The 27,177-nt window shown below is 33.8% G+C and overlaps 4 protein-coding genes across 16 annotated transcripts; 1 reads left to right on the top strand and 3 right to left on the bottom strand.

Moving 5' to 3' along the window:
• Positions 1 to 697: 697 nt before the first annotated feature.
• LOC120091064 (uncharacterized) lies at positions 698 to 12,870 on the top strand. 5 transcript variants are annotated; one of them, XR_016524547.1, is made up of 20 exons: positions 698 to 944; positions 1,609 to 1,678; positions 2,304 to 2,933; positions 3,008 to 3,154; positions 3,278 to 3,391; positions 3,837 to 3,895; positions 4,328 to 4,394; positions 5,980 to 6,031; positions 6,137 to 6,229; positions 6,353 to 6,436; positions 6,542 to 6,936; positions 7,546 to 7,607; positions 8,029 to 8,098; positions 8,596 to 8,676; positions 8,814 to 8,915; positions 9,197 to 9,321; positions 9,572 to 9,656; positions 9,811 to 9,878; positions 10,330 to 10,478; positions 12,195 to 12,870. XR_016524547.1 is itself a non-coding variant. In XM_039048872.2 (19 exons), exons 1-18 carry the CDS (start codon positions 898 to 900, stop codon positions 9,838 to 9,840), a joined length of 2,313 nt encoding a protein of 770 aa, XP_038904800.1. In that variant the 5' UTR covers positions 698 to 897; the 3' UTR covers positions 9,841 to 9,878; positions 10,330 to 10,703. The 5 variants fall into 5 exon arrangements, 3 of the variants coding, with proteins under 3 accessions (XP_038904800.1, XP_038904801.1, XP_038904798.1); XR_005485644.2 differs by lacking the exons at positions 10,330 to 10,478; positions 12,195 to 12,870 and adding an exon at positions 8,372 to 8,488 and having other exon boundaries at positions 9,811 to 9,862; XM_039048872.2 differs by lacking the exon at positions 12,195 to 12,870 and having other exon boundaries at positions 10,330 to 10,703.
• LOC120091065 (putative serine/threonine-protein kinase PBL7) lies at positions 11,863 to 15,390 on the bottom strand. Its single transcript, XM_039048874.2, has 5 exons — positions 15,033 to 15,390; positions 14,135 to 14,319; positions 13,771 to 13,960; positions 13,296 to 13,687; positions 11,863 to 12,626 (listed from the first exon to the last, which is right to left on the bottom strand). Exons 1-5 carry the CDS (start codon positions 15,130 to 15,132, stop codon positions 12,306 to 12,308), a joined length of 1,188 nt encoding a protein of 395 aa, XP_038904802.1. The 5' UTR covers positions 15,133 to 15,390; the 3' UTR covers positions 11,863 to 12,305.
• Positions 15,391 to 17,852: 2,462 nt separating this feature from the next.
• TTG2 (WRKY family transcription factor family protein) lies at positions 17,853 to 22,171 on the bottom strand. 9 transcript variants are annotated; one of them, XM_090307151.1, is made up of 7 exons: positions 21,694 to 22,171; positions 20,247 to 20,657; positions 20,016 to 20,159; positions 19,038 to 19,816; positions 18,652 to 18,810; positions 18,531 to 18,570; positions 17,853 to 18,372 (listed from the first exon to the last, which is right to left on the bottom strand). In XM_090307151.1, exons 2-7 carry the CDS (start codon positions 20,451 to 20,453, stop codon positions 18,361 to 18,363), a joined length of 1,341 nt encoding a protein of 446 aa, XP_090163277.1. In that variant the 5' UTR covers positions 20,454 to 20,657; positions 21,694 to 22,171; the 3' UTR covers positions 17,853 to 18,360. The 9 variants fall into 9 exon arrangements, with proteins under 9 accessions (XP_090163277.1, XP_038903391.1, XP_090163276.1 ...); XM_039047463.2 differs by having other exon boundaries at positions 18,668 to 18,810; positions 21,694 to 22,137; XM_090307150.1 differs by lacking the exon at positions 18,531 to 18,570 and adding an exon at positions 20,777 to 20,847 and having other exon boundaries at positions 20,289 to 20,657; positions 21,694 to 21,805.
• A 988-nt stretch (positions 22,172 to 23,159) lies between these two features.
• On the bottom strand, positions 23,160 to 25,502 carry LOC120092168 (2,3-bisphosphoglycerate-independent phosphoglycerate mutase). The gene is made up of 2 exons (XM_039050398.2): positions 25,215 to 25,502; positions 23,160 to 23,567 (listed from the first exon to the last, which is right to left on the bottom strand). Exons 1-2 carry the CDS (start codon positions 25,378 to 25,380, stop codon positions 23,296 to 23,298), a joined length of 438 nt encoding a protein of 145 aa, XP_038906326.1. The 5' UTR covers positions 25,381 to 25,502; the 3' UTR covers positions 23,160 to 23,295.
• Between the last annotated feature and the right edge of the window lie 1,675 nt (positions 25,503 to 27,177).

Below are 27,177 nucleotides of genomic sequence, written 5' to 3'. Positions count from 1 at the left end.
TATTTATATTAAAAATTTAATAAATATTAAATATGCAAAATAACATTAAACATTAATTATAATGAAGAGGAGAAAAACAATATACCTTTAGGACCTACCTTCAACGGGGAAACGACAAGAGCTCGTGTTGATAACGTGTTGTGAATTTGAGGAGCACAATGAAAATCCAGATATGGAGAAAATATAATATATTTAAAATAAAATAAATAACTAAATAATTAAATTAAATAAAGAAATGATATGAAATGTGAAAATATGGAAATTTCCTTCCAGCCTTTTGGATTTCTTAGCAATATGCGTGTCTTATAAAACCTACTAAATACGGATAATTTGACAAGTAAGAGGTGGATCACATTAACCGTGTATAATCTTGATACACGTAGATAACACTTGCAAAAATGAAGATATGGCACATGATATATGAATGCTAAGTATGAACATATAACAGGTATTTATTATCGTAATATTTATGATAAAAGGATTTATAACCTACCCTTTTCATATAACATCCATAATTAATGCCCAGATATCGAAATAAAGTTTAAACCGGTTAATTAATTAAACATATACTATTATTCGGTCAAAGATTTTCAAGGCACTAGAACCCGACACGTGGCATTCTATAAAAGTTCAAGCTTTTGATTTGTCTGTTTTATGTCTCGTATAAGGGCACAGTGTAACGTTAGCAAAACCCTCCGTACAGTAACGCATCTCCTGATGAACGCTGTAACGCCGTCCATTTCCATCTTCGCGCCATGAATTTTTTTCAGAGCTTTAGAGAGAGAAAGAAGAAGAGACCGAAGAAACCGATCTGTTAGCGAAGATCAAGTTCCATTTGAGGATCCTCCATATTCGTAGAGAAAATCCCGAAATCTTGCCGACCTTCTCCACCCGCTAATGGCGGAGAGGAGCATTCACATGCTCCACATTCTCGAGCCGAGAAGGTAATATTGAAATTAAATTAAAAAAGAAAGAAAAAATGAAGCGAATATGTTACTTGTCGACGGTTTAATTCCTTTCATTTTCATGCTCTGCCTCTACGTGTCCTCGATTGCTGAAGTTTCGTACAATTGAACTTTGACGAATTCTAGTTCTTACCGTCTTAGATTCTATTGTTTATGTTCAATGACATTGCTGGTAAAGATGGATTAGGATTGTGTGTGTTTTCTGGTTCGAATTTATTGATACTTCAGTTAGGAGTAGTTACTAGTGACGTTAGATTCAGCGAGAATGCACATTGTTGAGTAAATGCTAGTGTTAGGGATGCACTGAGGAATGGAATAGAATGATTCCGAGTCCGGCGTGATGCATCCTATAACTATGGGTAGTAGAACTGCAAGTTTTTTTGAAGCATGTTGTTGTCCTTGTTGAGCAAGCGCTTATTGGAGGTAGATTCCAGGTGGGTCGGTATATTGGGTAGGCTTTTGGTAACGATCCTTCAGACTTAATTGTGCATTTTGTAAATATTTTACAAATTCAGTTTCGGCGATCTTTAATTTTCTATTTTTCTTTTTTGAAAAAAAAAGTTGTCTGTATTCCTTGAGATTTGAATCGGGTGTATTATTTACATCTGCTCACTCGTAATCAACAAATTTTCTATGGGAGCAGGGATGCCTATGGATTTGCTCTGAGACCTCAACACACTCATAGATATAGAGAGTATGCTAACATTTACAAGGTATTGTTTTAACATCTTAGTTCTTTCCTTTGATCTTTTGGTTAAAAGAGGCATGTGGTATGTAAATTTTGATATTAAAGGACTTATTATTATGATTAATTGGTTTCTGCAAGAAGTTATGGTCTACGAAATTGAGTTTGGGAATGCAGCAATAGGCAGCTAGCTAAATCCATGTCTTGTTTGGGTCTGGGAGACTGCAGCATGTGCTAGAAAGTTTACCCTTTATATATGTATATATATATGTATACAAGAAGTCATGGTCTACGAAATTGAGTTTGGGGATGTAGTAATAGGCAGCTAGCTAAATCCATGTCTTGTTTGGGTCTGGGAGACTGCAGCACGTGCTAGAAAGTTTACCCTTTATATATATATATATGTATACAAGAAGTTATGGTCTACGAAATTGAGTTTGGGGATGCAGTAATAGGCAGCTAGCTAAATCCATGTCTTGTTTGGGTCTGGGAGACTAACATGTGCTAGAAAGTTTACCCTTTTTTAAAATATTTATCTATCTATCTATCTATCTATATATGTATATATATCTTTTATGGTGGACACAACCTAAGCTCAAGAAGTTCTCCAATAATTTTATCTAAGCTCGCAATTTTAACATTTATGGTATCAGGAGGAGGAAGAGGAAAGGTGTGATAAGTGGAAGAACTTTCTTGATCGAGTAGCTATATCATTTCAAGTTTGTCCTCTCGAGGAAAATACACTGCAGTCTGAACCTACCGAGCATCAAGAAGAAACCAAATCGGGGAGGAGTAGCACAGGGAATGACTCAACTGGCTCAAAATCTGATTCTGTTGACACAACAGATAGTGGTCCTACAAAACTATTAGAGCCTCCAATTGAAACACAAAAACGTGTTGTTCAGACTTGGTGTCAAACTAGGCCATCTCTAAATGCCATTGAGATTATGATGAGCTCTCGTGTTAAAAAGAAGATTATGAAAGATGAAAAGACAATTAATGGTGGAGATCATCTTCCACCGCTAGAGGAGGCAGAATCTTTAGAAGGAACATCTGTGGCAAACTCTGAAGATGAGGAAGCTTGCTTTAGTGGATCACTGAATCGTAGCCCATCTGCTACTGGGGCAGAAAGTAGGGTGGATGAATGCATTTCTAACAGCATGAAGCCCTCCCGGAGAGATGGCATTGTGGGTGATGGAGTTTCACAAGCTCACTTGTTTACATGGAAGGAAGAATTAGAATGCCTTGTTCGTGGGGGGTTGCCTAAAGATCTGAGGGGAGAGGTAAAGTTGGAATTTTGACTTATCTCAAGCTCCTTTCTTAGAAAGATTTTTGTAGCTCTAATAATACCTTACAGGTGTGGCAAGCCTTTGTAGGTGTAAAGACCCGTCGAATCGAGAAATATTACCAGGATTTGTTGGATCAAGAAACTAATTGTAGTGCAGATAATGAGAACAATATCCCATCTGGTGTACCAATAAAATTGAAAAAACAGATTGAGAAGGTCATTAGATGCATGCGCCTTGGACTTTATCATTCAATCTTTTTAATTTGTAGGTGCTACTTCTTTTTCCTTATTTTGCATTTTGGCAAAGACGGTGCTGTAATTCTTGCTTTTTGCTTGCAGGATATACCACGAACATTTCCTGGTCATCCTGCCCTGGATGAGAATGGTAGAGACTCCTTGAGGCGTTTACTTTTAGCATACGCTCTTCACAATCCCTCTGTTGGTTACTGTCAGGTAATTCATGTGTTACAAGTCCCACTTGGCAAGCAAAGAGAAACTTAACATATTGATATTCATCAGTGTACGTTTATGAAATAAAATAAAAAATATCCACAAGATACGACTAGTCTTTGTGAGTGTTATCATTAAGCTTTTGGTGACACATTGCAATGCTTGAACACGATAGAAAAATGTTAAGCAATAACCGAAACAATTTGCATTCTGTTGACATTATATATTGTTTGACCAATTTAGGTGTTTTGGATGTTTGTTTGTACATTTTTCTATTGCTGTATATATTGGGAAGTTTATTCTTTAATTTTTTATTTCTTGAATGAAATTTGTTTGTAGCCTTATTTTATTCCTTTACTATTATTATTTTATTATTAGTAGTAGTAGGTGTTAGCATTATGATTAATTTTTTTTTACTTAATATTTTCTTCTTTCCAAAATGATGCAGGCAATGAATTTCTTTGCGGGCATATTACTACTTCTCATGCCCGAGGAGAATGCCTTTTGGTAATTGATACCAGAAACTTTCTTCTCACATTACTTTTTAAATGATGTGCTCTAAATAGATTCTCGTTTACCTGTTTGAGCGTACTTGTTTGAGGTGTTTCAGATGCATAATCTTTATTCTTCTCTGTTTATAACTTTATTTACTTATTTTTGTTAGGTAGACTCTAGAGTTCTTAATCAACTGATGTAAACCAATGCTTTTTAAATGTAAATCCGATATTATATATGTTCTTTTATTACATGGAACTTGCAAGTTGCAAATGAATGCACCTGAGAGGTAGTTTTAAGCAAAAGCACAAGTTCTCAATCTGATTTTAGGAGGCAACTACAATTGAATGTCTGTGTCCCTCTAAGATCATCTCTTCATTTACATGCTAATGTGATTTGGTGCCTAAAGATATCATGGGTGAACTAATTACAAAAAATTTTCAGGACTCTGGTTGGAATAATAGATGACTATTTTGATGGATATTACACCGAGGAAATGATAGAATCACAGGTATTGCTTAAGAATTCATAATTGTTTCATTATTTTGCTTTTTTAAGCTATTGCTTCGAAGTCTTTAGGCTTTAGTTAGCATTGGTGTGATTATCAGCTATAATTTTCAGTTGTTTAATACGTGACTTAAGTGTAGAGTGAAACCTTTTTTTGTGTGTGTTTTTCACTTAGTTTTGGGGACAATAAGTATAAACGTGATTGAGCCAATGTATTTGAATATGGATCATGAAGTTGGCAATTCATGTATTTGACAAGAGATTCATCCTCATCTCACACACGAAATTAGATGTTAGCATTTCATTGTAACCTTGAAATATTCTCAAATCTTCTATGCTCAGTGGTAAAATCGGGTCATGGGTTGCCAACCTAAGCTTACTTTAACAGGTTCAAGAAAACATAGACATGTGTTGGACACGGATACCTTTGAACATTCTCCAGACTCATGTCTAACACGTGAATTACGTGTCACCTTTTTTCATTATTATTATTTAGTCTCAAACACGTGGTGGACACGCTATGGACACGACATATGTCATAGTAACATTTAAATGGTACATCAAAAACTCAAATCCTTCAATCAGTTGGTGGTGGCAAAGTCTATTGGAGGTATAGGGAGGGAATCGAATGAAGGGAGAGGTGGAGGGAAAGGAGAATTGGGGGGTTGAGCTTAGTCTTTTTTCAGTTTTCATTACATCAATGAAAGTTTCATTTTTTCGTGTGTTTGACTTCTGTTTTTGGGGGTTTAGGCTCATGTGGCTTACTGGGTTTTATGTGTACCATTTAAATTTTAAACTAAATTCAATAGCTATTTAAATCTTTATTCACGTTTTTTTTTTATTTTAATTATTTTCAATAGTTGGTAATAAAAGATCAAGTATTTTGTGTTTGGTCTTTTAATATTATCTAATAAAACAAAAAAAATAATGTTTCCTCAACGTGACTCTGTCCTACATTTTCAGAAAATGGCATGCAGTTGTGTCTATGACGTGTTGTGTTCGTGTTTTGCTACTTAAGTTTAGGCATATTGCCTGAATCAAGAGCTTAGATTTGAAGCCTCCCACAGGCAATTCTTGTTGAACTTAAGAAAGAAAAGGCCGTGTGTTGAAAACACCTCGGTGGCCAGAATGGTTGAATTTTAAATATTTCACAAGTTTCAATAAACATTTGGGAGTTCAGAGTTTTGATGTTATAAAAATAAGAGTAACATTATGGCACCCAACCAAAGGCATCTTCTACTGTTTTCCAGACTTTTACTTCATACATAATTATGTGGTTTTTAACTTCATTTAATCATGTACTTATGTAGTATATAAGGCATGGCGTTATAGTTTGGTAATCTAAAATTTATACATATACAATATAACCCGACATATATTCTACTTTTTTTAAGAAGCTACATTTTTTTTTTCTGTAATATATCCTATATCCAAGCTCGTGCTTCCTATGTAGGTTACAATTGAAATAAAATAGCCAAGATCTTCATTTCACGTGTAGAAAATCTGCTCTGCTAATTTGTACCTCATTTGAATTGTGCTGGCCTACTTGGTTTTTATATTAATCTCTTCAATATTGTTTCTCTTGTCAGGTGGACCAGCTTGTTTTCGAGGAATTAATGCGTGAAAGATTTCCTAAATTGGGTCATGCATTTTATCTTTTTCCACATCTTTCATTTTTCTCTGGCATGTATTTTCACTACGAGACGTCAGGGTCAGTTTGCTCATTTGTTGATATTTCTGATGCAGTTAAACATTTGGATTACTTGGGAGTTCAAGTGGCATGGATCACAGGACCTTGGTTCCTTTCCATTTTTGTAAATATGCTTCCGTGGGAGAGTGGTGGGTTTCTTTTATTATTGTTTTTGAGATTGCTGTTTATTTTCTATTAATATTTGGATTCTAGGTTGACCAGATGATTTCATGGTTTTGCATAACTTATTTTCAAAGTGTTGCTCTTGACAGTACTCCGAGTTTGGGATGTGCTTCTGTTTGAAGGCAACAGGGTCATGCTGTTCCGGACAGCACTTGCATTGATGGAATTATATGGTACTTTGGTATTGTAAAAAAATATTGACTGCAATTTTTATCAATTCGCAGATGCATGAGAAGAGGGTGTAGTATAATACTTCTATTATATTTCTCTTCCTTCAGGTCCTGCACTAGTTACTACAAAAGATGCGGGGGATGCCATAACTCTGTTACAATCCCTTGCTGGTTCCACATTCGATAGTAGCCAGCTTGTGTTGACTGCTTGCATGGGCTTTCTGACTGTAACTGAAGTAAGACTAGTAGAGTTGAGAGAAAAGCTCCGGCCATCTGTACTAGCTGTAATTGAAGAAAGAACAAAGAAGGGTCGGGTTTGGAAGGACTCCAAAGGGCTAGCTTCCAAGCTTTATAGTTTCAAGCATGATCCTGGATCACCTGTAGAGAGGAAAAAGACAGCTGCAGGAGCCGATGTAGAACCCTGCACCCCTAATCTTGATGACTTCCTTAATGGATTAGCCGGTGATTCAGAAACAGAGTCAGTCCCAGACCTTCAAGAACAAGTAACTATCTTTCTCATTGGTAATTTGGTGTCCCCAAATATCTGTTTGCTGATATTTATTTCAAGCTTCCTTCATTCTGAAGGTTAATGATACAACAAAAAGGATGTGTGCTTCAATAAATAACTTGATTGTGATTGTTAGCGATTAGCTTCAATCTGCACTTGAGGAGAGTCTCGTCCCTTGTAATTTTAGAATGTGGATCCTTTAGGAACATTTGTAGGAGCTCTTAGAGATTTGATATTTCTTGTGTCATGATATTTATTTCACAAGGACTTGTCAAGTTAAAATGTTATCCATTTATCTTTGGTGCATCTCCTTTCCATGTAGGATTTATATTTATCTGGAGGTTATTTGCCAATTGACTAATAATCTACACCCATCACATATGGTCTGCTTCAAGTCCATGTTATAGGTGTATTTTTCAATTTGGAAGGCCTTCTTTAATTTCCCCCCCCCCCCCCTATAATCATAAACCAAGAAGTTCATCATCGTTTATTGCGTTTAATTCACTGAGTGTAATTTCCAATTGCAATGCTTATAAAATGGTACTAGAAATTTAAGGGTTTCCCTCGTTTGAGTTAATTTTAATCACAAGCGGCTTTTGTGCAGGTAGTATGGTTGAAGGTTGAGTTGTGCAGGTTGCTCGAGGAGAAAAGATCTGCGGTTCTAAGGTTATAATACTATGTTTATTGGACTTGGCTTTTCTTCTTATCTGAGGATTTATATTGGTTCCTGGGTGATCACCACAGATTCCATGAGGGAGTGACCGATATTCACTTTAGGAAAAAATATGTAAAAAAAAAAAAGAAAAAAGATCCAATGATTCTGATTTCTTGAGAGTTTGCATCACCTTCTCTTATTGAGTTCCAGCCATGTTTATTCGCCTCCTACTCATTATATCCGATCAGCACGATTACTTCAATATTGCTTCCTTGAGGGCTTTTCAAGATATTTTCCATTTTTAATGTGTATTGCATGGATTATGGCTTATTAGCAAAACAAGCCTACCTCTTCTGTAGAACTAACTCTATATATGATTTTTTAAAGAAGATGGTTATTGAAGCTTCTGTTTCTTTTGCTAATCTTTCCCAGAGCTGAGGAGCTAGAAACGGCACTCATGGAAATGGTTACCCAAGATAATCGACGACTATTAAGTGCCAGGGTATAAATTTCTTGTTTGTGAGGAAAGCTTCCTAATGCTTGTTGTTGTCGTGATTGCATTTTGAAAACTACAATCAAGATGAACCAATTCTAGTTACAATGAAAAAGAAAACCTGAGTCATCTTGTGTCTAAATTTTGAATATAGGCGTTTTTTCTTTCTGCAAGAATTTTTGACGTCCCAAAATATTAAATAAAAGCTCTAACCTAAAAGTTGCATCTCTCCTGATGATATACTTCAATAACTACTGCATTCTTTAATTTGCAATGTTCTAGATCCCCAGGGGTTACCCATGAAATCAGTGATTTCTTCATCAGAACCAAGCAAAAAGTGATTCCTCCTGCACCCTTTATCATGGAGAACCTTTTATCTTTTGACTTATAATCTTTTAGGTACACAAGTGGAGGCTCGGTTTATTGAAGTGTGAATAGTGGACTTGCTTCTATAACTCTCCGTTAGGTTTCTTGTCCATACTTACAATTTTGCTTATATTCTCCAGGTTGAACAACTGGAGATAGAGGTAGCTGAGCTAAAGAAAACTCTAGCAGAGAAGAAAGAGCAAGAAGTTGCAATGCTTCAGGTGTGTGTTACCTGACATCATATTCACTTTCTGATGGGGAAGCCTGATCCTAAACCAATAATTAACTGTGTCTTAAATTTTAACCACCAGTTGAACTACTTCTGTAAACAATTGATTTCGATCATTCTACATTGTAGTTGTTGATGCGTGTTGAACAAGAGCAAAGAGTAACTGAGGAAGCTAGAATAAATGCCGAGCAAGACGTAGCAGCTCAGAAATATGCTGTTCATATGCTTCAGGTTTGGTCTTTATTCAGATTATCTTTTGTTCTCTGATATTACTGGCTGGAGTCTGATATAGCAAAGTTCAAATTTTTTTTGGCACCCTAGAATCCTCGATTGCTTGAGTTTGTTTAATTGATAAAGTACATGCTACTGGTTTGTGCTGATTGTTATCTGTAGATACTACAAGATACAAACAAATACTAATCTGATAAATTCTGAAGCTCATCCAGTCATCACCATAATCATGTCGAGAATTTTTTTTCCTGTGATTATCTTTCTCTATAATTTAAATACAGGATAAATACGAGAAAGCTATGGCTTCACTTGCTGAGATGGAGAAAAGGGTGGTGATGGCCGAATCCATGTTGGAAGCTACATTACAATATGAATCTGGCCAAGTTAAAGCAATGGCATCTCCCGGGTATGAAAGATATTTAAAAGAATATTTGATGTTACATGCATGAGATTGATTCTTAATTCTTATAGTCTTGCATTTGTTTATGCTAAAAACTAGGGATGGAAAAGCTTTCAAAATCTAGATCAGTTTTCCTTGATATTATGTTTTCTGGATAGTGTACTAAGAATTTATAAATGCTATGAATGTTTCATTTTGTGCACGCCAAACTTCCCCTTAAGGATTTCATTTTTATGAAGGTTTGCCTGCTCTGTAGGTCGCGTAATCAAGGATCTGCACAGGAAAATCAAAGAAAGGTTGGTTTGCTGCCATTTGCACTAGGCTGGCGAGATCGAAACAAGGTATAATTTTAGTTTAACCATAGAATTACACAACACCATATATACTCAAGCAAAATAATGAACTAACGACGAACGCTGTTTGTGTTTTTCCGCTACTTGTAGTATTGATTACAAATCATTTTCCGCTAAGTATGGATTACATTGTATTTGGCAGGGTAAATCGACCGAAGAACCTTCTGAATAGAAGACGGTGGCACACAATGGAATCAAAAGCAAATAAAGGTAGTTTCCAAGCCATGAAACTCATCGTTTATGCATACACAGTAGTGTTAACAGAACACCACCCATTTGTATCACATCGTTAAAAGAAACATATATTTTCTTCACTTTTTCACTTTTCGATCTTTTCCTTCTATAAAATGCTGTTAAAATCTGACTATACTTCAATCGAAATTATTTATTAGCTGTTCATCCTTGAATTTTGGCTCAAAATGGACGTGTGTCATTCCCAAATCCGTGTTAAGTGGGAAGGTTCAGTTTGGATTTTGACCAACTTTGTAGTTGAAATCAACTTTTTGAAAATCAAACCAACCAGTGGCTAGCGATATTTTAGTTTCGTATTTTGTCGACATAAGTATGGCTCATCTAATTAATATGTATATCCTCAACTAAGTGGTCAGAAATTCCAACCTTGTTAGTTCTATACTGAAGCAAACTCGGGTTTGTTTTCCAGCTTGAATTTCTATTCTCAGATGGGTCGACAGGCGTAGCTTTGAGGATCTTTGTTTTAGTTTTCTTCACATTAGCAGAAGGGAAAGGCTTTTTCTTTAGGTGAAGAACCTCATTTCAAAGTGAAGTTCAACAACACAGTGACCCGTTCAGGTAGTTTTAAATTATAATATGGTAGGGTTTTTTTTCCCTCTTTTTTTAGTGTTGTGGACAGGCGGGGATTTAATGTAACGATGTAAATTATTTATTTTCAATTATAAGTTTTTATTAATGTTTGATGAACAAATATACCTTTTACACAGGAGACCCACTAAAAGATACTGGATTCAACTGTGTGAACATTCACCTTAAATATCCCATTAACCTTCATCAGTCCAAGTACAAGTACTTTTACTTCTATTAACACTCACTTCCTTCTCTCTCCCCCCCGCCTTTTGTGAAAATTATTTCGTCAAATTTGTTTTTGAAAAAACGGGCATTTTAGTATATAATAAATATTTTATTTTTAAGGTTTAAGTACTACTTTGAACCATATGCTTTTTTTTTATTTAAGTTTATTTTGGTCTTTGCTTTTAAAATATTCATTTTGAACTTTGGATTTTCAACTTTCACTTTCAAATTATTTATTTTGGTCTACTTTCATCTTTTGTTCATTTTAGTCAATATTAGTCCTTTGAAAATGAGATAAGTATGAAAAATGAAGTGATCAAAATGATCACTTTTAGAAGTATAAGGACCAAAATAGATATTTTGGTAGTGATCATAATAAACTAAAGTTGAAAGAATAATAATAAAAGTAGTATTTAAACTTATATTTAATTAAAAGATAAACGATGAGAAAACAAGTTTTAAAAATCTTTAGAGGGGTTTGGGGGCTTTGTTTAAAAAATTCTGCCTGGACTGACATTTTTATTTTCGATTGTTTTCTATTTTGAAAATTGTTTGAAATGTTATTTTCTTGTTTGTTTGTTTTTTTTTTTTTTTTATTATATCAAGTTTTTTTCTTTTTACGGCTTTTGATTATATCAAGGTACATTTAATAAAATCATGTTTTGTATATGCAATTATAACTCTGTTGAAACATGATTTTGAAACGAATCAAACCCGTTAATTGTGAAAATGTTAGTCCGCAATTCATTTTATGAAATGAGTAAATGTTATTACTATATCATGTTGACCGAAAAATTATTTATAATAAAATCTTCACTCCTTGGGTACCGCCTCAGAGTCTTGAATTACATATAAATCCAAAATACTTCTCTTTTTTTTTTTTTTTTTTCCTTTTTTTGGAAACTAAATCCAAAGTATTTGTAGAAGAAAGGTTTTGCCGGTCCTTTTTTCTTAGAGGACGAAAAGAATTAGTTATAACTAAATTTTGAATTTCAGGTGAGCTATGAAATATCACTCATTTATTTATATCTTCAATTTCATATTTAATCCGCAATCGACTGATTCCATCAACTCTTTTGTTTTGAATGGAACAATTACGTGGGGAGATAGAACAAATGCAACATATAAAATAAAGCACCAAACCATATAAACCAGCCCAATACGTAATTTTGTTTTAGTTCAACACTTCACTTTTACAGATCTCTCGTACCAATACACAAAATAACTCTTCAATTAAAGAAGGGAAAAAAAAAAAAAAAAAAAAAAAAAAAAAAAAACGCATCGTGAATTCGGTCCATTTATCAAGTAATTATACCTAACTTAATATCGAAGGGAAGAATTTATATATATAACAATCCACATTTTTCTTACAAAAACCAAGTAAAAATATATATACTCTATCTATATTCTATAAACAAATGCAAAATGGAGCATAGAAATGCACCTGACTTGATGATGTTTGTGTAAATAATCGAGCAGGCACCATCCAGTGCATTCAATCAAGCTTTTGAATCACCTTCGGTACTCCTCGTTGTAGTATATCCAACGGGTATGGCTGGAAAGCTTGTCACAGAGCGAAGATGAGCATCATTATAGTCGTTTAGTTGGATTTCTGTCGTATCTTCTACCCCCATTAAGCTTCCTATCAGAATCTCTGTTGGTTCTTGGAGGAGTACAGGTAGATCCAGGGGAGTCGTGGGGTATGTTCGTACCAGGGTCATATCTCTGAGACGCAAGATAAGATAAAGCTGTGACGACGTCGGCAATCACAGGTCGCATATTTGGCTGCTCTTGAACACACATTGCTGCAATTGCAAGAGCCTGGTATAAACCCCTTGAAGGGTATTGGCCTCTAAGCATTGGATCTGCCATTCGAGCAAATCTCAGACGGTCTTTAAATAATGGTCTTGCCTGCAATAAGAGAAATTTTATAACAGATATGATTAATCTATTAGAACATAAGCTTCAACATATTAAAATTTATCACATACTGAACACATTTGTAATGGTGCTACAAGATTAGTGTCCTAATCGGTATCAATGTTATATAAATGTATAGATATAGTTCCTAACGATATAGTCTATGTAATTTGTTTTGTTATATTTTGTTACTTTTGTGAATGTTCATGATATTATGGTTAAATTATATGAAAAACCTGATGTGATGAACCATGGAAACTAACATCGCGGCAGTTCAATTTAGGCATTATGCAACCATATATTAAAGTGTCATATTAATTTTCTTGTGGTGTCATGTTCATTTCAACTTGCTCTTTATTATTTATCTGGATAATTAATATAGATAATTATACTGCTACTTAAACAAAATAGATAAAAGTATAGGGGCCAAAATGATAAAAATATTAAACTAAAGAGGTTATCAAACACACAACCTATTTATACCTTCTACTTTCTGGGACAACTTTCTCCAGATATGAAAGATGATAGATTCTTTCAACTACTGTTACCTCTAAAGTTATATAAAAACGAAAAACAATGAGTCCTATTATTATCAGACTATTTAAGCCAAAGAGTGATGTAGATATGTAGATATGGGTAAGTAAATGTAAGATCTCGTACCCAAGAAACAAGATTCTGCTCCCCTGCAGCTCTTGAATCATCAATTGCTTTCCTGCCTGTTATGATTTCTAGAAGGACAACGCCAAAGCTATAAACATCTGATTTGAGAGTTAACTGACCGGTCATTGCATATTCGGGAGCGCAATATCCGTAAGTACCCATAACTCTGGTAGATACATGTGTATTATCCCCAACAGGCCCAAGTTTGGCCAATCCAAAATCAGACAGTTTGGGATGATAACCTTTATCAAGCAGAATGTTGGAACTTTTTAAATCTCGATAAATAACCGGCGGGCTAGCTTTGTCATGCAAATATTCCAATCCTCGTGCTGCCCCAGCAGCTATTTTCATTCTTGTATTCCAATCTAGAACTTTTGTACCAGGTGAAATGTCTGCAGATAAAAGATAACAAAGACTAAGCAGAGGAATTTTTCTATGCACTAGAAGTATACATGGCATGTAGAAATTTCTATACCATGTAAATGGTCATCTAAAGATCCTAGAGGCATATATTCATATATCAGAAGCCTTTGATCTCCATCGGCACAATAACCAATCAGATTAACTAGATTTGGGTGATGAAGTAGGCTTAACATCAACACTTCAACAAGAAACTCTCTGTTCCCTTGTAATCCATTGCGATCAAGTTGTTTGATTGCCACGGCCTACAATGAATGAAAAGAGTGATTTTAAGTCGAATGTCCAACTTCCTTTCGAAGTACCACAAACTAAAATGGGTTCAATATTTGGGTAATAAAAAATTTTCAGCCTTTGAATCATGCATGTGTCCTTGATAATTATACAAATAATCTTCTTTTTCTCCCCTAAACAAGACCAACCTGATTGATGCTTTCCAATTTTCCTTTGTAAACTCTACCAAAACCTCCTTCTCCCAAAAGACAGTCTGCCCTAAAATTCCTGGTAGCAGCTGCCAACTCCCGGAAGGAAAATATCTGTGCCTTGATAGGATCAGATCCTCCACCTTTGGAAGTTTCACTGAAAGAGGAACTTGTCTTTAGTTTCCCTACAAAATGAAAAACGGATCAGACAAGAAAATTCCCAAAATTTTAGAACAGTCACTGGGTCTGGTTCACATGATGGCAGTAAGCCTAAATTCTCCTGTAAAACTAATCTAAAGACAGAATAGAAAACAAGTGAGGATCAGTTGACAGCGAAGAACAGAAATCAAGGAAACTCGCGGACATGATGTACTCCAGTTTAGCAAATAGATAAACATCTCGCTACCGGACTCTATAAGTAAGTATGTCAGGATCCGATTGTGTATTTCTGGATCAATGCGATATAGTTTTTTAGCTATATTCAAATCGTCAGTCTTGAAATCGCCATTGTAGTGAAGAATTTTAGTATACAGCTTCAATGCAGAGCAAAATTCAAAGTAGATTTCGAAAACCAGATAGCTGATTGAAGTACCGCCTAACTGGATCGTTGATACCATTACTAAAAGGACGTTTAGCAACCATAAATCCCTCAATGCAAATCAGACGTCCAACGATTTGTACTAAACAGGAACCTGGTTTAGTTTTATACTCTAGAGAAACGCAGTTCGTTTGAAAATCAAAGAACGAACTACATACATCGCTAACCAAATTCAACGGAAACTAAAGTCAAAGAAAGAAATCGAAAAACTCGACCGAATCCATCCGAACGAAGTGAATTCCAAATACAAGCAGAGAACAAACAAATTGAATCAAAGAATAGAAGAAGACATAAGCGTACCGTTGATCGGATCAACTCGAGTCTTCTGAGATTCCAACTTCTTCAATTTCTTAGACTTGAGTTTCCTGTTTGAATTTCCAGAACAAGGAATCCAAATCATGCTGAATTCAATCTCCTTTTTCGCAGTGTTTGATGAACTTCCGCAGCAGCATCAAACCAAAAAGAGGGAAAACAGATTGGAAAAAAGTATGAAAAAAAAATTGCGAAAATCCAAAATCAATTTAAAAGGCAGCAGTTTCTTTAGAAAGCTCCGAGGAACTTGAAATCAGAAATGGCCTTCAGCTGTCTCCTTGAAATGTTTACTTTGTCTTTTCCCGTTTACTTTCTCTCTCTCTCTCTCTCGTCAATATTTTCTTCTAAAAATTACTTTAGTATCCCTCCAAGATATATATACATTTAGTCCTCAACTTTTTAAATATATTTTTAAATGCCTTCTTTTCGTCTTAAAGAATTGAGTTCATTTCCCGATAAATTAAGTTATGAAGTACGAAATTACTATGTTAGAATTAGTTCATACGAAATTACTATGTTAGAATTAGTTCATACGAAATTACTATGTTAGAATTAGTAAGCCTATGTTTAGATTACAGATTATAAGATGAACTTCTCGTTTGATAATCATTTAGTTTTTTGTTTTTGTTTTTTAAAATTAAACATTTTTCATCAATGATTTGCATCTTTCTTTAAGTTCAATAGTTAAATTTTTAGTCAAATTTCAAAAACAAAAATTACCTTTTTTAATTTTCAAAATTTGACTTATTTTTTAAATAATTGGAGAAAAATAGATAACAAAAAAAGAAATTTGGAAGTTAAAGTAGTATCCATATGCTTAATTTTAAAAAATAAAAACAAAAAAAAGAAATGGTTACCATAGAGGGCAGAAGTTTTTTAATAAAAACACAAAATAGAAAAAGAGTAAAAGATGAAGTTCCTTTTAAATATGTAAACTTCTTCAGCGTTAATTATTCAAGTCGAGTTATTTAACACCGACTTATGAAATAAGTTGGTGGTCAAACACTTTTTGAATTTTCTCAATATATATCTTTATAGTCTTTGAGTTGTTATGAGAAGGTTTAAAAGATACCTAAAATTATCTTTCTTACCATTTAAAATTAATGGTAAGAAATTATCTTCTATGGCTAAAATTACTTCTCTAATTTGAAAATATCATATAATTATTTAAAAGTATAATAAACAATCACTCAATTTTTTTTAACCTATCCTTAAAATCTAGGAGACTAAAAAAGTTACATTTTCAAAATTTAAAAATTGATTACACCTACATTTATGTTTCAAAACTCGAAGACTGAAAAATGTAGAGGTTAAAAAATTAGGGATAAAACACATGTATTCTTTAAAATAAAATTTGGGGGGGAATTTTTCCCATTTTTTGAGTTTTTTTCCCATTTTTTTAATTTTTTAAAGCTATACACGCTAATTTCCCTATTAGTTATAGGCTGATATCCGGACGTTGAAAACGAGGTCGTATTAATCTGATTCTCAATTGGGCTTTTCTTATTTTGTTGGGTCGGTTTTGGACTTTGTTGGGCTGAATTACATCAGCCGACGTGTCGTATGGGTCATCTCCAGTTTTGTCGGAGTAGTTGAGATCACGTTGGATTAAAATATTGCTTAGAAGCTTCATTTGACAAACCTACGTGGCATGTATTTATTTCTCATTTAAAATATCGTACTTTCGAGTTTGCTTTACTTTCCATGAACCTTAAATCTTAATTTTTGAATTTTTTATACAATACAAAATAATACGTAAATATATTTTAAAAATTTATAATGAAAATGTTAATGAATAATACAAAGATTTGAAAAAATCAAAAATGAATTAGTAATATGGATTAAATTTAAAATTTATTGAAAGTGAAGAACTAAAATCATACATTTAAAAATACATAGATTAAAATGGAATAACTCTAGAAAAAATACATGACCAAATTTTTTTTTTTTTTTTGCCTTTTTGAAACAAACGTGGCATGTATTTCAATGTGAGGGGATGGCAACAGTATCTTATTATTGAATGTCTTATATTTGACCAAAGAAGGTTGAAAATTTTAAAATTAAAAAAAAAAAAAAAAAAAAAAAAAAAAACGTGTGGATGTGAATATTAAAGTATACATTGTAATATGATTATGATTTTCAATTTTCATTATAGATAAATTCTTAAATGGATAATTTCACACATAGAAAAATATCAAAGTATTTATAGAAATAGCAAAGAAAAAAACATTGGACTTCTATCAGCATCTATCACATAGTATCAATGATAGATTTTCATCAATTTCTATTACTGATAAACAATAACAGACCTCTACCGGTCTCTATAAAGAAAAAAAAAAATTTACTATATTGTATAAATAATTTTCCTTATTTTTTTATTTATGAAATCCTCCCTTTTAAAATGTTCAATGTTATTTATTTGTAATATCGGTATTCAAGAATACATGTGAAGATTAGACATTTTTCGTGTTAAAAAATGTATTTGACATGATTCAAAGAAAGAGGAATTCTTGCTTCAAATCAAGAAGATTCCCCCAGAAAGGATTTAGCTTTCTTGTCTTCTTTCTTTCTTTATTGAAGTATTCAAATTTCAACCATATGAGAGAGAAAACATGATGAACTTGTATTATTTTGATTGATTTTTAAAGGACCTATGAGATAAAGATTCAAAATTTCAAAAGCTGGCCAAGACAAGTTGATGTCAGCAATGATTTAGTTGACTTATTTTATTTTCTTATAAGCAAGAACATATATAGTATAATAGTATATGCATAAAAAGCTCAAAAGGAAGTACACAGAGTTCTATAATTGAAGGAGAGGAGAAAAAAATAAAATTATTATGTTGGTTTGATGTCTACAAAATGATAAAAAAAAAAAAAAAACTCGATGAAAGTGCTTGAAAATTTACTCAAAACTCTTGTATGAATATCACAATGGACAGAAGGTATTAATTAAGAACAAAAATGAATTGGAACTTGAAAGACTTGGTTTGAAGCATAAAAACTAAAAGCAGCACAATGAAGAGTAGTCCAAAGGAACTGCTCGTTGAAGACGACATGACAGGCCAATGCAGATGTTCGTAAAAGCTCTTGAACGTCTCCTTTAAACTTCCACATGCTGGCTTTGGTCTGCTCCACAACTGAATCAATTCATTTGCTTCTACTTTTTGGTTTATTCCATTTCAGGAGCTACAGGCTTTTCAGTTCCGAGTGAAATACCATGATTGTGTTTTCCTTCATAAGTAGTGATAAAGGAATCTGGATCCTCAGATGCTCGTTCGACATACTTGCGTGCTTTGCATTTGAGGCCAGTACATCTATAGTAACTTCTGCAAGGTGAAAGCTTACGTGAGATCGACTCGGAAATATATTACTCCTTTTGACTAGCAAATTTCATTGGGAAGTTATTAAAAACTAAAATCTATAGAAACAAGAAAAGAAAAGATCAGAAGAATCTCCATTGTAACTAGCATTAGAGGATGCATACAGTGATATCAGGCAACTTCGCAAGGATGGAAACAAATCGTCTGAAATAACGAATATGGAAAAAAATCAAAATGAAATCGAGTTTATGCAGAACACATCAATGCAGATTTTTAACTCCGTACCGAGGATATAGATTACCCTTCACAACTTTCTGCCCATATTTTCTCCAGCGAATGCTTTTGCCAGAGAACTCGATGCCAGTGGACCCTCGAGCCATTGCGTGATGATCATTAACATCTTCAATTGATGTATCAGCTTCATTTGTTGGATTTTTGCCACCCCTTTATTGGAAATTGAACATATAATATAGGTCATAAGAACCCGGAAAAAGAAAAGGAAAAGAAATTATAAGACAGACGTGCAAGCAGGCTCAGATGCTGGATTCTATTAAGATCCCTTGCAAAAATTTCCTTATTTAAGATGCAAAGTTCTTCTCACAACTATAGGAGCAGAAAGGCAGAGTCAAATTTTGTATAAAATGACCATAGTTGAAATAGCTTTTTCTTACCTTCTTTTACTTCGCAATTTATCATCCATGGAATCAAGTCCCTTGCTTCCTTCTTCACATTCTATGCTTAGACCACATGAATTATCAGAGATTCCACATCCAGCATTCACTTCTCTAATTGCAACCGGTTCGAAGGGTAATGTAACTCTGCCTTGACAAGTGTTTTCAATGTGATTCTCAAGCCTACTTTCACAACCTTCTATACGTCCATTGAGATAATTGAGCCATAACTCCGGATTAGTATCTCGTGTAGTTCCATTTGATATCGACCCTTCCCTTTGTGTCCCGGATGAGTTGTGCTTTAGAGGCTGAGGCTTTGGGTGGTTGTGCTCACCTTTGTAAACTATTTCAGCAACCTTCCCATCCAATGATCTTTCAACCTTCTTTTTGACAAGACAACTTGGATGTGTGCACTTGTAATAACTCCGTGGATACTCGCTTCCTTTAACTTGCTTTTGCCCATATTTCCGCCAATTATATCCGTCATAAGAAGGCTGAGCACAACTAATTTGAGGACGAAGCGATGTTGGATCCTTTTTGCTATAACTTAATGTCACTCTTGAGCTTTCGATAGATTGACTGTTTTCAACGGTGGATGTGATGTTCTGGGGAAGATTTGAGGTCAGTGCAGATTGGAAATTGTCTTTATCTTGATTCGGGCATTGAATACAGAGATTTGAAGTCAGTGCAGATTGGAATTTGTCTTCATCTTGATTCGGACATTGAATACAGACCTCCACTGGTGGATGCAGTAAACGGTTTTGCAAATTGGTGTTCCCCTGGTAAAAGATAAGCCAGCGAAGTCAGTAGATTCTCAAGTGCTCAAGCCTTCTCTTTCTTTCTTTATATACCATTATTTAAAGAGCATCAAATACATAAACTGAACCAAACTCAATATGCTAGCATCTTTTCCCAAGTATGTACCAGCAAAGAAATAGAAGTACATGTATAAACAAATCTAATTATGAAGCCACTTACAATGAGTGACAGCTGAGAGACGGTCCTTTTTGATACATGCTTTGCCAAAGGTTTGAATAAAACAGTGGTATTGCTGTCTGATATAGCAAGATTATCAGATGAACAACGAGAGTTCGTTCCAGGGGCCGTTTCTGATATTTTGGCCTGAAAATGTTGAATGTCAAATCATGAGGTGCAAAGTTCTAAAAAGGAAAAAGAACCATACAAGTAAATATCAGAGGAACAAATCACCCTGGATGATGGAGCAGGATTATCCTTCAGCTTAAACCTCACCGTCTTTGGTCTAATGGCAGCAACCTTGGTTTCGGATGACATATTAGGTGAAGAAGTATTGAAGGCACATGCAAGGATATCAGAGAATGACTTGAAACTGGAACATGTTGGCCTTGAAGCAACTGGTCTGGCAATAACAACTCTCTCTGCTGCTTTATTGTCCATTATGTACGAGAAGTTATGTTTTTCTCAGAAATGATACACCTATGAATATTCAAGATAACTTTGATGACCAAATAATTGTTTCCCAGAATATTGTATCCAATAGCATTTGGAGTTAGGAGCTTGAAAGATCCCAATAGACAATCATGACTGGATGATTAAGCAATGGCTTTTCTTCATTGTTTGCTGTCAAACGAGACTGCATACCTATGATACACAGAGAAATGTAATTGTATTGTCTTATGTTCACAATTGAAATTAATGACACTAGTTTTTTCAGCTCTAGACAAGAAAAAACATTTGATGATTTAACTACTACTATATACCATGAAAAAAGGTTGATCGGTCATAAAGAAATGAAAGCGGGTGTGCGCTATTTATGAGGTTCGTCGTTGAACTGTACAAAGCATAACAAAGCCTAAAATATATGAACTTTTATATAAGATGACACATAATTGAAGATGTGAAAAAATGTTATCCCATTGAATTCATGGTAGATCACAATATAAGAAATATTCATTTCTAATCATCATCTATTAGGACAATGGCCACCCATATCTCTGCAATATTACCATATTGTCCATTTCTGGTCTAAGTCCACATACATTTATTATTAATTTCTATCCAAGTAGTCTTGTAACTTCAATTTTTCCACCTCAACCCAATGTAGGATTATGTTGACACCTAACAAACATGTTGGTGTTAGGCATCCAACATTTGCTTCTTAGTAACCTAAAATGATTTATAAAGCAGCGAATTGATTTCAATCAAGAAAGCTTATGATGCTTATCATCCTCATCCAACTTAGTAATGGCAGAGAGTTTGATAATTGTTGCAGGTTGGATCTTTTCATTGAGGAAGATCATAAACCACCAAGTAAAAACTCTTGCTGAAAGTTTCCTAGACTGCAAGAACAGTGCAAAACTCCCAACAAAGAATGTCTCAACACTTGAAACAAGTTTGCCAAACAAGTAATAACTGTTCCTTAAACACTATAATAAATACATTGACTGAAATACACAATGAAGAACCATTAAAACAACAGAAAAATTCAGGCACCAGAACATAACCCTCTATAATCATACTAAAAGAAATGCATTAAAACCCACTTTAAAATGACGTCATCAAAATGTAAAACTCCAACTCCAACCAATCTGCAAATCCTTGAAGGAGGGGGAAAATGGGGAACAATTAATCAAAATACTCAAACTTCAGAAAGAAGAAAAGCAGGACAAAGACAAACCAAATTGCTTCAATCCCATCTATGGATTCTCGAACCACTCATTCTCCAAGACGATTCTTCACTTCCATTGGGTTTTCACTAACAGAAGATTGGAAAACGAAACAGGAGAAGAAACCCCATTTGCTCAAAGAATCACTCAAGTGTAAGCGAAGATCAAGAAGACAAAGAACAGAAAGCCGAGGCAAGTGAAGGAAAAATGGGTCGTCGCCATTTTGATCATTGAAGAAGAAGAGATTGAAGGTATGGGAGATTATTGGAGGGGTTTTAGTTAGTTGTGGCCTGTGGGTGGGGACGAAGAGGAAGAGAAGCGTCTCGCCAATCCCGCCAACTGAAATTCTACACAGAAGAATGGTAGTTGAATTGGGCGATGCACGTGCTGCAGCGAAGGGAAAGAGTCTGAAGAATCAATTATGAAATTTTTGGTTAAGTGGAGCTTCCAGGTTTACAGCATGGCTTGTAAGACCCTGCAGATTTATTTATTTCAATAATACCCAGATGGGATACTAAGAACTTTTCAGCAATAAAGTTATGGTTAACTTGGGTTAAAACTTATTTTGAATTTTCTTCTACTTTTGCATTGGTTCAAATTTCCATTTTATATTTTCAAATCTTTAATATCTTTTTACTTTCTTAAAATATTATTTTAGTATCTATAATTTAAAATTTATCAAAATTTACTCTTTATGTTTTCACATATCCAATTCTAGTAATTTTTAATAAATTTAGTCATTTGAAATTATTTTTTTTATCAAAATTGGTTAAATAAGAATAATAATAAATTTCATCAAAAAAAAAAATATAACATTTGAATATGTTTCAAACATTCATGGGCCAATGGATTACTATATATATATATATAGAGTATATATTTAGCAGTAGTAACTAAATTTAAGTTTTATTAAAGTATCACTAAATATTCAAGTGAAGTTTGACCAAAATGCTATTCTATTCTCCAAACTTGGAAATATAGACATTGGTCCAAAACCTAATGTATGTCTTAATCTGAAAGAAACAACCATTTTACTATTTTAGTCCTTACTATCTAAGAAAATCCAATTTGTCCAGTGTTCTTGTACACATCCTCGAAATCATGTGATAATCTATTAGAATTAAAATACAGATGAGGGCTAAATTAATTGTTTTCTTTTTAATTTAAAAAATGGAACTAAAATGAACAATTTAAAATTTCATAACAAACTTGAAAGTTAATAACAAAAATGGAATAAAGTAGTTTTATTTTAGAAGTGATAAATTTGAACATTCAGGAATATGCTATGATTTAAAATTTATATCTTAAAAAGAGTACTCTTCATCTCTAGACTTCAATGAAAGTAAAAACTGACACTTATTTTTGTTAGACTGTTTCACAATAAGGATTTAATTGTTATTAAATTTAATTTATGAAGACTAGAAAGCAAATCATAACATGCATAATCTAGTGCAAGGTAGGCATTTTCCCAGAGAAAGCAAGCAAAACAGATAACACAGATTCCATTCAATTTCCATACAAATTTACAGACCTTCCTCAACTGAATCTCCCTTTCTACAATCATTAACATCATTAGAAGAATATAAGAAGAAAGTTCAATAGACCAGCAAAAATCACTTATTAATTGGTGCAAGAATGGTGTAGACCAACAGAAATGTGACGATTACAATTGCACCAGCTAGAGTAAATCTTGGACTAGTCCATAGCATTAGGTTTGATCTCTCTGTTCTTTTTATGGGATCTACTTCTTCAGACAATGGATAATCTGACCTTCGCGGATTCCAGCTTACGTATTTGTTTGGAGAGAAATCAGAAAAGATCGTCTTTTTTCCTCGCTTTCTGAACTTGGACCAAGCCTTGTCCCAATCTGTTGAGAGCTTATCACCTGATTGACATAATTGGTAATTCAGCAAATTGTAATTCAAATACCCTCAATCCTAAACATCAATTGATCCCACAGCATTTGATATTGAAATAATCAAATAATTAGCTTATAAACTCAATGCACTCGACTTACTCCCAATGGTGTCCTAATCTAAGGGCTCTGGATGTTCAAACATACCCTTCAAGTCTCAAATTCAATTCTCTAAATTGACAGCTTAAAATAATTAGAACTCTTGTTGTCTCTTGAAATTAAACTTAGAGAAGACAAAGCCTCCAAGAACCCTTTTTCTTAAGAAAAATGTTCAAAGTTCATTGGGTTATATAAACCAACTTACACCAAAGACAACGGAGCCTCTACATATATTCACAATGGTACAATATTGTCCACTTTCAACATTAGCCCTCTGTTAGGATACCTCATAACTAGAATTAAGATATGGAATATATTGAAATATAAATGAATTACTACAAGATAACCTAAGTATATAGGCACTTGGAACCTCCCTCTTGAGTGCACACACCCAAGTCCTAGATCACTCCATAAAATTGCCTCCATGCACTCACTCCCCCTCCTATTTATAACAAGATTCAGTAACTAACTTCCTACCTAATTACCCTTATACCCTTAATAATACCTTACTGATATTCTTATCTAGGTACTTACACCCTCCTGGCATTGCTTTTGATTTTTCCCGATTTGTTTCATACTTAAATCGAGATGATTGTCCTCACTTCGATCCCATGAATTTCTTCCTTTTTTAGCCAACATAATGTGGGACTTTATTTGCACTCCTAACTTTTGAGAGTTGAATCCTCAACTACTCTTGAGAACCTAGTAAATCAAAAGCGAGCTGATGATACTGAAAATAACACCCGGTTTTATCACTTCTCTTGAGAATCTATTCATCTTGCTTGAGATGCTAGGACATGTAGCTCTTAATGATTGAGTAGACCGACACTCGGTTCAGAATCAAGGAAACAAAAAAATGCTGTTGTGCATCCTGTTAAGACATGTGAAGGAGAATCGGCAGCTTCTCTAAAGTTAGAGCAGGCAAATTGGAAGTAACATGCATTTATCTGAGCGATCAAGAGCGTTATCAAGCTAAAGCATATTAAAGCATTGAAAAGCAATTTGATCGAGAGCATTATCATACTTCGCTTGATTTAGCAAGTCAGAGATGGAAAGCTATTCATCTTGTGATACCCGTAGACAAGAGATTGAGAAGGAAATTGTTCTACAAACTTTTATAGACTAAGTGAGTTTTCCCTGTAATTTGGACGCATTTATGCTTTTATCGACAAGAGAATTATTTAAAGACCTTCATCGGCGATGAACTCAAGTTCTAAACCTAATTTTAGACGAAACGGAAATTTAGTTCTCAACGCCAAAATGTAACTTCATTCTAAATACATCCGATCAGACTCAAAATGGCAGGAAAAGGACGGAAAACATTTCTTAACATTAAATTACTTTCAGCCTCTAAGCCATTTTGAGTACTTTCTTAAAACAAAGTTTCCAGTTGATTCTTGCCTCTCTCCCTCACAGCTCAAACTGAAATCCAAAGTAGCTAGAGAGATCATCAACGAAGCAGAACTCACGATCAAACTTAAAATCAGTAAAAGAGAGAAAAGGATACAGATTCCATACGTGTCTGATCATCATTATCATCATCTTTTCGAGGATCTTTAGGCCTTCTCCCCGAGCACAGAGGAATCACCGGCGAAGAAGAAGACGATGACGATGAGGACGAAGATGATTTCTGTTTGTTTCTCGAGAAAAAACTACGAGGTGCGATTATGGTTCCGATTAGCATCGTCGCAAATATTCCAATTCCAGATTGAAACCAAGAATTCGTTCCCTGGTCTGCATCCACCGATTCACTTCACTGGCCCCCTCAGTTCGTTGCTTCTGATATTCGTACCCAGCGAACCTTTGCAAGCCTCAGAATCTGCCACGTCATCCGAATCATCGTCTTTTGTGGGCCCTCTGTATCCCACGTCAACTAATTTGGGCTTCTGAGGTGAATTGGGCCGGTCCGTCCAGCTTCGTTAGTTTCTGGCCCAACTAATTATAAATAGGGTGTCTTAAAATGTGTTTTTAATCAATAAAAAGAAGTAATAAATAGATTACTCAAACTGGATTGATTAGAGAATTTTTTTTTATAAAAAATATGTTTTTATTTAAAATACACTTGTAAAGTGCTTTAGTAACTATACTTGAGTGGTTGTCAAATACTTCTATTTTTCCAAAATGACTTGTTTTTAAAATTAAACACTTGAAAAGTTAAACCGCACCTTATATTAAAAAATAAATAAATAAAATATCATAGTTTGAAATATAGACTATTATTTTAAATTATTTGTTAGAAAAATCTGAAATTAATATCGTTAATGTCAAAATTGGAACAGAGAAAAGAGTATGGTTTTTACATGACAACAACAGTAAATTTGTTTAAAGGGAAAAAACATGACTTGAGTAGAAAGGAAACCCTACATTTTAGTGGGTACTTGTCACACACATACCGATGAATCAAGAAGTGAATAAGTATAATAAGTTAGATGTCTAGAGGTGATAGTAGATTTAGTTGCCTTAGTGTTATAAAGACTTATATACCGTGATCATTTGTACATAGGACGTTAGAAAACATGAGTTTTTAAATTAACCCTAGTCAACCTATGGGTCAATAGGTTTGTCGAGGTCAAGCATGAGATTTTTGGGCCATTGGCTCGTTCTCTTAGAGTAAGGCATGCATTGGGCATGCCCCCATATGGTATGAAGCTACCATCCACGTGGGGTTTGGGCCTCCCTCCCCTTTCCAAACCCATTTGGATACTAAGTTTCGATTTTGGCTTCTCATTTCTTTTCTAGTACAATTATCTCCAAACTTCATCAATTGTCGATTATGCCATTTAGTTTGAAATCACGCCTAATAAATATAATTAAAATTATTCATTTATATATTCATTGGATGTTAAGAGAAAATTAAAAAAAAAAACAAAAAAAAAAAAGAAGAAAGGTTTGCTGGTATGGTTTTTAGATCTCCATAACTTTATTTTGTGACTTGAAAGTTGGTTAAAAATTTGAATGTTTACTTTAGAAATATGAAAAACTATGAATTAAAAATTCTATGAAATCAAGTACGATTTTCACAAATCATAAACGAAAATCAAGACCCTATTTGGTAACTATTTCGTTTTTTGTTTTTGGTTTTTGAAAATTAAGCTCATTTTTTTTTTTTACAAAGATTTGCATATTTCTTAAATACAATTATTGGATTCTTAGCCAAGTTCAAAAAATAAAAACAAAAAATTTAAAAGCTACTTTTTTTAAGTCTAGTTGGGTAACCATTTTGTTTTTTGTTTTGGTTTTTGAAAATTAAGCCTATTTTGTCCTTTTTATTCCTTACAATGGTTTGCATCATTCTTAAATATAATTGTCCAATTCTTGTTAAATTTAAAAAACAAAGGCAAGTTTTTAAAAGCTACTTTTTTTTTTCAAAATTTAACTTGATTTTTAAACAATTAGTAAAAATTAAATAACAAATGAAGAATTTTGAAGGTCGAAGTAGTGTTTATAGATTAAATTTTAAAAAACAAAAAAGTCATTGAAT

This window comes from Benincasa hispida, chromosome 11 (assembly GCF_027475165.1).
Source record: "Benincasa hispida cultivar pf3 chromosome 11, pf3_genome.v1.1, whole genome shotgun sequence".
Classification (NCBI taxonomy): domain Eukaryota; kingdom Viridiplantae; phylum Streptophyta; class Magnoliopsida; order Cucurbitales; family Cucurbitaceae; genus Benincasa; species Benincasa hispida.
Note: the sequence above shows the minus strand (reverse complement) of the source record. Positions and strands in the feature narration are given on the sequence as shown.

Coding starts and splice junctions, on each gene's coding strand:
- TTG2 (XM_039047463.2), bottom strand. CDS start 20,453: ATGGACAATAAAGCAGCAGAGAGAGTTGTTATTGCCAGACCAGTTGCT. Junction 20,160..20,246: donor ATCCTGCTCCATCATCCAGG/GTGATTTGTTCC, acceptor CAACATTTTCAG/GCCAAAATATCAGAAACGGC. Junction 18,811..19,037: donor AAATTGCGAAGTAAAAGAAG/GTAAGAAAAAGC, acceptor TTTCCAATAAAG/GGGTGGCAAAAATCCAACAA.
- LOC120092168 (XM_039050398.2), bottom strand. CDS start 25,380: ATGCTAATCGGAACCATAATCGCACCTCGTAGTTTTTTCTCGAGAAAC. Junction 23,568..25,214: donor TGATAATGATGATCAGACAC/GTATGGAATCTG, acceptor TATGTCAATCAG/GTGATAAGCTCTCAACAGAT.
- LOC120091065 (XM_039048874.2), bottom strand. CDS start 15,132: ATGATTTGGATTCCTTGTTCTGGAAATTCAAACAGGAAACTCAAGTCT. Junction 13,961..14,134: donor AATTGGAAAGCATCAATCAG/GTTGGTCTTGTT, acceptor CATTCATTGTAG/GCCGTGGCAATCAAACAACT. Junction 13,688..13,770: donor TTTAGATGACCATTTACATG/GTATAGAAATTT, acceptor TTTTATCTGCAG/ACATTTCACCTGGTACAAAA.
- LOC120091064 (XM_039048870.2), top strand. CDS start 898: ATGGCGGAGAGGAGCATTCACATGCTCCACATTCTCGAGCCGAGAAG. Junction 945..1,608: donor CACATTCTCGAGCCGAGAAG/GTAATATTGAAA, acceptor CTATGGGAGCAG/GGATGCCTATGGATTTGCTC. Junction 8,677..8,813: donor AAGAAGTTGCAATGCTTCAG/GTGTGTGTTACC, acceptor TCTACATTGTAG/TTGTTGATGCGTGTTGAACA.